The sequence below is a fragment of the Alosa pseudoharengus genome, unplaced genomic scaffold, assembly GCF_046254945.1.
Source record: "Alosa pseudoharengus isolate Yale_2024_CS ecotype anadromous, Long Island Sound unplaced genomic scaffold, YU_APseudo_1.1 YU_APseudo_1.1_scf_23, whole genome shotgun sequence".
Taxonomy (NCBI): Eukaryota; Metazoa; Chordata; class Actinopteri; order Clupeiformes; family Clupeidae; genus Alosa; species Alosa pseudoharengus.
The window spans coordinates 12,394,394-12,402,435 of record NW_027468685.1 but is presented as its reverse complement, the minus strand read 5'-3'; the positions used below and the strand labels follow the sequence as shown (position 1 = coordinate 12,402,435).

At 44.4% G+C, this 8,042-nt stretch overlaps 1 protein-coding gene across 2 annotated transcripts; it reads left to right on the top strand.

The window, feature by feature from the left end:
• Positions 1–993: 993 nt before the first annotated feature.
• On the top strand, positions 994–7,831 carry LOC143140566 (uncharacterized). Of its 2 annotated transcripts, none has more exons than XM_076301550.1 (6): positions 994–1,310; positions 1,988–2,466; positions 4,176–4,240; positions 5,317–5,447; positions 6,186–6,352; positions 6,755–7,831. In XM_076301550.1, the coding sequence occupies exons 2-6, from the start codon at positions 1,990–1,992 to the stop codon at positions 6,923–6,925; spliced, it is 1,011 nt and encodes a 336-aa protein (XP_076157665.1). In that variant the 5' UTR covers positions 994–1,310; positions 1,988–1,989; the 3' UTR covers positions 6,926–7,831. The 2 variants fall into 2 exon arrangements, with proteins under 2 accessions (XP_076157665.1, XP_076157664.1); XM_076301549.1 differs by having other exon boundaries at positions 1,884–2,466.
• Positions 7,832–8,042: the final 211 nt, after the last annotated feature.

The following is an 8,042-nucleotide window of genomic DNA, read 5'->3' as shown; positions in this document are numbered from 1 at the left end:
GATAGAAATTAGGCTTTCCTTTTAATTCAAGACTCTTTTCCTCAGTGGTTCCTTGTTGGTGGAATGAGTTGCCCAGTTCTCCCCGTCCCTGTGATAGTTTTGGGTCGTTTAAGAGGGGTCTAAAGACATTTCTGTTCAACATGCACTTAGTTCTTTAAGCGGTTCTTATGCGTTATGGTTTGTATAATATTGTTTTATTTCCATTAGGCTGTTGATTAATTTCACATTATTGTTTATTATTGATATTCTCCTTAATGTAGTCTTACTATGTTTTTATATTATTGATTGAATGGACATTATTGTTTATTATTGCCCCCCCCCCCCTCTTTTTCATTGCTTATTTTATTAGGCTATTGATTGAATTTACATTGTTGGTTATTATTATTGCTATTCTCCTTATTATATTGACCAACATTCTAATCTGTTCACTGTTAAATTTTAAATATTATATTGTTTTGTATGTGTATGTCGCTTTGGACAAAAGCGTCTGTCAAATCCCATAACCATTACCATAACCATAATTATTTGAGGTCAATAGGTCACAGGAGGAAACTGACAACAGGGCATGGATTAAAAACTATGAATGCACAGTAAAAATCACGAAGGCCTACATTCCCTCTGAAGTGGTCTGGTTGGAGTTGTGTTATTATACATTCTGAACCAGGTAGTCTACTTGTTTTATTGTGGCTTCGTTTAGGCTACCCATAGCCCGCATTTATCTCTTTGCCATGCCATGGGTTTCTGTCAATGTCAAGTCTGTGTGTCTTTTTGTATACCAGAGTCAGGCTAAGCTTTGGAATAACGGTAAATAGACCTATAGCTATAACGTTTTTTGTGGACCGAAGGAAGGGCGAGGATGATTACAAAAATTGTCCGAGGAAGTTGGTAATTAGGACATGCTGCTGTGATTTTTTCCCCCAGGACGCACCTACAATTACGGGAGCGATGTCTATCCGCCCACTGGAGAGAGGAGTTGGGCAAGCTGAGACGGCGCTCTGGGTGTGGCGAGGAGTCCAGAGGCGTTGCTTGTCTCCATTCAAGTGTAGCCTATACAATGTTTGACGGGAGAAAACTCTTGCTGAGTCTCTCAACTTTTGCCGTTTCGAATGTCTGTGGGTATTTTTAGCTTGTCAGGAAGGTGTTCAAGAAGAAAACGACTACAAGACCACCATAACTCAAGTGTCGTTACGAGAGAGTACCGTATCCTACAGACACACGCTGCGTTTTATGAACCTGTCCCTCAGATTTATTTGGATATTGAAAGCCTGGAAGGAGTATCATGACTGAACAGGTGGAATCGTTGCTTTGAGGTATGGTTCAATATGCGCGAAGCTTCGAAACCGTGTCTTAGCCTACTTGAAACACAGACAACTGTTATCTTATCTTCTTGGTTGTTATTTTCGGTTTAGGCTACTTCAATAATCATGTTTAGTCAAAGAGGACGTACTTGCACTTCAAGGACATTTGAGTCAGCTGACAGTTTAGCAGACTTAAATGTCAAATAGTTGGTTTACGTATTTGTCATTAGAGTTGTAGCCTAGCCTACTATGGTGGCTTATCTGGTTTAGAGGAATGTGCGCGATTAAAAGTGACTTCTCTAATTTTGCTGACAGCAAAAGGACGGCGCACTTACGATCACAAACATGCGGGTTGGCAAAGCAGTAGGCTATACTGTGGGAGGTTATTTCATACCAAAATCAAACACACTACTGGTCAGATGTAACAATCTCATTACTGACCTATGTAACAGAATATATATGCAGCCAGAATAAAAGCGGCTTGAACACTGGTGTGCAGTAGGCCTATATTGAGACCTCATCAAGTGTTACTTTTGATAGTTAATTTCCATTTTCTTGTCATCTGTTCTATTCTCTTTCCATCAGCTTTGCCATTCTTTCTCTCTGCTCTGCATCTTTCTTGGCATTCCCTGAGTCCCCTCCTTGCATTTTTTCTCTTCCCTTCTCATTACTCTCCTCCTCGGTCTCAGACATGCGGCGCTTCAGCTCCGAGGGCTCTCTCTTGGACCTGGATGCGTTGCCGTGGCGACGGGTCGCGCTGAAAAGGGCCGAGCAGGAACAGGAGGGCTATGACGTTGGCAGCTACACCCCGCACCTGGAGGAACCCGAGAGCCTGCCAGTGCCGCCTGCCCCAGTTATGAGCAAGGCAAGAGGAGGGTGGGGGGGTGGCCGAGAGCTGGTGAAGGAGCACAGCATGAGCGTGGAGAACATCACTGAGCTGGACAAGGCGGCCAGTGACCTGCAATCTCCCCTGAACGAGAGCTACCGTGCCTATAGCGACGGCCAGCTGGCACAAGACCCCGGGGGCAGCAGGGCAGTGGGCATCGATACCCCGCCATCCCCATCTAGCACCAAGTGCCACCCGCTCTCGACCATGAGCCTGCACCCGCACCATGCCAGGGCACGCCTCACCGCAGCCAAACTCCACCTCAAGACCCTCTTCTCCTCGGTAAATCTGCACTTGTGCATGCTGAGCAGTGTCCAGAGGTTGTGTCTGTGTGTATGTTTGGGTCTGTGAATGTGGACACGATCTCTTAAGTATGATTACCTTCTCCATTACGACCAGCGTTACTTGTCAATTGGTCTTCCTACAGTCATGAGAACACGCACAAGAACATTTGGCCCACAATGCACTTACAAAACCCACTTTTTTCACAAATGTCTGATGGACAAAGTAAAGCAATGGAATTTGTAACATGACCCCATTTATAAGGTTGTGGCTGTACTCAGCTAACCTTACAATAACCTGAAAATATTGACGTGCCATTGCATGTAAGACGTTCAGTATTCTACCTGGGCTACAGGACTTGTTGTAAATATTATGTAAACATAATTTTGATGCTTCCCAAGGAACCATGTACACACATTTGCATGGGTATATGCAGGGGTGGGTAGTAACACACATGAGTAAAAAAGTACTTTTTTTGAGTAACGACAACTTTCCATATTCCTTTTTCAAAACGGTACTTCTACTCTTACTCAAGTACATTTTTGAGTCAGTAATCCACTCTTTACTCCGCTACATTTTCAATTGCCTTTCGCTACAAGTACAAGTTTATTATCGGAGGAGAAAGTATCTCGAGGGAGAAAAGCACACCCCTCCCTCGGTGCACAACTGCATGGGAGAAAAGAAACAGGGCTTCAGAATGCATCATTACATTGTTCCATTGTAAAAGTAATGACTGGCCTGGTAGATGTTGGTAGATGTTGTATATATCTAACAGCTCAGTTAAGGCAATGATGTTTTCTCGGCTGAGAGAAAGATAGCCTACTCTGTCGCTCTGTCCGAGTGGACATGCCTAGGCTATATGAGGCCTAAATATAGGTCTACCCATAATATAGCCATTGTTTTTAGGTTACATTGTCTGTATGGTGAAGTTATAACCAGACTTCTAGCAATGCAAAGCAGAAGATTCAGCTGGCAATGGATTGGAAGTGACTGCGAATTGAGCTGTTAAAATATGGTTACCTATCTGATTAGCCTACAGAGGAGGAGAAAAGCAAACAGGGGTAAAGGATACTTTTGTATCCCTTTAAAAGGCCATCAAAAATATAAAAATGTAAAAAAAGTACTTTTTTACTTTTACTTGAACAGATTTCTCAGATGGGAATATTTACTTTTACTCAAGTAATTTTTTACTTGAGTATAGATTTTCAGTACTCTATCCACCCCTGGGTATATGTAGAGTTTTGGGTAATAGGCATTAGTCATGTTTTGGTGTATGTATGGTGTATTTATATGTGTGTGTGAGAGAAAGTGTTGAAAGTGTGATTAACATTCCTCCTGTCAGTCCATATGAGACCAGATGCAAGCCATCAAGCTGTTACGTCAGACTTCCCAACCATCATGTCGACACCCAACCAGTCTGTCACAAAGACTGTCACAATGCATTCCATGTTGTAATATTCTTCCGAGCATCGAATGCATTTGACACATAGGGTTGCAATATCATATCTTTAAGATTGTGCATATAATTTCATTGTGTATACAGTAGTACAGTACAGTAGTAAAGTCATTTTCTTTTAGCGATTTGGGTGTCTGTCTTTTGGGTGCCCTTATGGATTACCCTATGGATGTGAGTGTGTAGTAAATTATTATAAAAGCTTTGTGTTTGCTGAGTCTCATAACTTCTGTGTTCCTAATGTAATCTTTCCCAGTCCCAGAGCCCAACCTCCTCACACTCCAACCTGGCAGCCACCGAACAGAAGAATAGCGCCACCAGGTAACTAGCACCAGTAGTAGTTATCATGTAAGTTAACCAGTGGGTGGTGGTGGTGGTGGGGGGGGGGGGGTTCATCATTTGTAATGGTGAGCTCCTAGTGAATTGAACTCGTAGTGAAACTGTTCTCTAATGTGATCATATGACATGAGTTTACTCACGAGACAGTGTTACAGTACCTCACAGTGGAAATTCAGTTGTGTTCTAATTTTAAAGAGTATGGTTTTTCAGGCATTGCACTATTGGTCTTTCCTCTACAAATAGTTCTTCTTTTTTCCTCTCTAAACTGTGTATGACCACTTCCTGAACTTAATCTCTTTGCTTGACTTTCACCTACTTAGTCCCAAGTAAAAACACATTCTCTATCTAGCTATGGTAATACGCCTTATCATTTTCCATTGTCATGTAAAACTTGTTCTTTCTCCTCCTCCCACTCACTTTTTCCATCACTCTCTCTCCCTATACAAAAAAGGTCAGTAAAGACCTATGAGAACCTCCATGAGAACCTTCATTTTTATAAAGTCTATTTCAGACATGGAAAGTCAGGGAATTGTATCATTTTTGGGGCAAAGTCAGGGAAATTTGTCTGTGTGTAGCAGTTTTAAAATGTACTTGCCAAAATATATTAATGTGTATATACTTCCATGCAGCATTGGTATTTATCTGTTATCTTTTTAGCTTTTTCAATTATTGCTTGTTTGAGTGGTTGATTTGTTTTTTCAATGCCCATTTATTAATTTCCCGCTCTAAAAAAGAGTAAAACATTCTAGAATGCTACTTGGCTGCTCTGAAATCTTTGGTTGGTATATTATTCATTATATAGTCATGGAAATTCTGGGGGTTTTTTTGTAAGGAAAGTGAGGGTAAAAGTCATGGAATTTTACATTAAGACTTAGAGTCGGAACCCTGGAGAACATGTTATTCACAATACTACTACCACAATACAGTATTGAACTGTCATGTATGGAATATGGGGAAAATGATGCTAATAATTCTATGGATATATGCCCCTCTGTGTTATTCCATCTTTGCATTGTTCCCTCTCTTCATCCATCTCTTCTTCTCTCTGTTTCTCTCAGTACCACGGAGAGGCGTTCGCGTTTGCCCTTCCTGAAGCAGTGGAGTCAGGTGGGCCACTCCAAGGGCCGATTCAGCCGCGAGGAACTGGAGTCCTGGTCTCGGTCGCTTAGCAACCTGCTGTCCAGCCGCAGTAAGTAGCCGCTCGCGGCGGTTTCTGACGGAGAGGGCAAGTGAAGGAAGGAGAATGACTGAGATGTGGTGGTCATGGCTGGTAAATGGCCAGCTAGCCAGGGTCAGGGTTGGTCTTGGGTCAGTGCATGCTGTCACAGTGTTGGCTGAGAAATCTCAACTGTTTTCACTCTAGTCCTTAGTCCTCCTCCTCAGTGCATCAGCTTGTCCTTTAATCTAGAGAATGGCAGAGTGAATAAGTAGGCGGAGAGATTTGCAACCTTAGAGATAATTTTAAGATAATTTGAGAGATCATTCCAAGATGGTTTTCGGGGGGGGGGGGGTTCTGATTATGCAAAATTCGCTTTGGACAAAAATGTCTGCTAAATTCCATAACCATAATATATTCTCTATACAGATAGTGAGCATAGTCTGCTGTCCATGTTCCATTTTTGTAAAATACTGAAGTGAGCTGGATTTAACAGTGCCATATCCCATGAGTACCATATTTTCTGCCAAGCTCACTGCCAAGGTCATTGCGTGTGTGTGTGTAGGTGTGTGTAGGTGTGTGTGTGTGTGTGTGTGTGTGTGTGTGTGTGGGTGTGTGTGTGTGTGTGTGTGTGTGTTGGAGGGTAACCAGAGAGTGGGAATGGCACAGCTGTGTCCCCACACCCCTATCAGCTTCTCTGAGTAGGTTTCTCCTCACACAGACAATGTTGTATTTTAAACACCATTCTCTCGTTCTCGCTCTCGTTCGCAGCGGGTCTGTCTGTGTTCGGGGCGTTCCTGCGCTCAGAGTTCAGCGAGGAGAACCTGCAGTTCTACCTGGCGTGCGAGCAGTACCGTCACAGCTCCAACAACTTCAGCCTGCAGCGCCGGGCCCGGGACATCAGTGCCACCTACATCCAGCCAGGGGCACCCAGAGAGGTACGGCAACACACTCTGGACACATCTAAGTACAGTATATATACTCTTTTGATCCCGTGAGGGAAATTTGGTCTCTGCATTTAACCCAATCCGTGAATTAGTGAAACACACACAGCACACAGTGAACACACAGTGAGGTGAAGCACACACTAATCCCGGTGCAGTGAGCTGCCTGCAACAACAGCGGCGCTCGGGGAGCAGTGAGGGGTTAGGTGCCTTGCTCAAGGGCACTTCAGCCGTGGCCCACTGGTCGGGGCTCGAACCAGCAACCCTCCGGTTACAAGTCCACAAGTAACCGCGAGAACACAAACACCCCGAACACTCGTCAACATTTCACACCCAGTAGTCAACTCCACAGGCTTCTCTGCATTCTGTGTCCTCACTCCTTTGTCTCTCTCGCAGGTCAATCTGGACAGTAAGACTCGCGAGCTGACTCTTGAGCTACTTCAGGCGCCCTCCCACACTTCGCTGTCCATGGCCCAAAAGCGCATCTACTCCCTGCTGGACACAGACTGCTACCCACGCTTCCTACAGTCACAGCTCTACTCATCACTGCTGCAGGATGCTGACTAACTCTGTGTGTGTGTGTGAGAGAGAGAGAGAGAGAGAGTGTGTGTGTGTGTGTGTGTGTGAGGGAGAGAGAGAGAAAAAGAGAGAGTTGTGTGTGTGTGTGTGTGTGTGAGAGAGAGAGAGAGTGTGTGTGTGTGAGAGAGAGTGTGTGTGTGTGTGTGTGTGTGTGTGAGAGAGAGAGAGAGAGTGTGTGAGTGACTGCAAGCACCGCTTAACAAATGGCACATCTACCTCTCCCTGCTGCAGTACGCCTAGTGGGTGAGGGTGGGTCAATGTGGACAGAGACTACTGATGAGTGAACATTTGGCATTAGTTGAACACTGGGAGGTTACTGGAACAGTGCAGTTCTGCGTGTGTGCTGGAACAGTGAGGAGCATGTTTTTTTGAAGCCATTACGGGTGTATGGAGCCAAAGCCTCCCCTCCCTATCAAGGCAAGAGTGCGTGAGGTACTGAAGACAGTAGGGTGGACGCACGGAAACCACACTGGAGGGACTCTGTACTCCCAGCACTAATCATTAAACAGAATCACCATGGCAGCGTCGTTGCTCCGGTCTGGCGAGCAGAATCTGAGGAGCGTGCTGACGGGACGGAAAAACACGTCAGGCAGGACTTGGCTGCGTGGGAGGAGGAGTCAGCCAGGCACTAAAAGAATCCAAACTTTTCCTGGAACACTCTCAATCCTTGTTCTCTGAAAACTTCCCCCGCCATCTTCAATTTCACATTGTTCTGTAGTTTCAAGGGGGCGGAATTTGAGAGTGGCCTGCTAGAAGATATGACCAAACCACACCACAGGAGCTAGATACTGGCCGTGGCATTGTTCTTTTTTTTATCTCGGTTAGAGTATTTTTTTTGTGAGTGTTAAAACCATGTGAAAGATAAAAATGTAGAAATAAATAATTTTTATAAAGCTTGTTTGCTTTGTCTGTTTTTTTCTAAAGCAAGCTGTTTGTTTTTCTTAATTGGTCCCTTGAAAGCTTTGAGGAATAGCTTTTGTTGAGGCCCTCAGAATAAATGGCTTAAAGGTCAGGGAGCCGTGTGGTCTGCTTCTCAGATGGGTTGCTGGGAGACGTATTTAGTGGCCGGGGACAGAATGTATTGTCTATCGGTGACTGGAGAGTG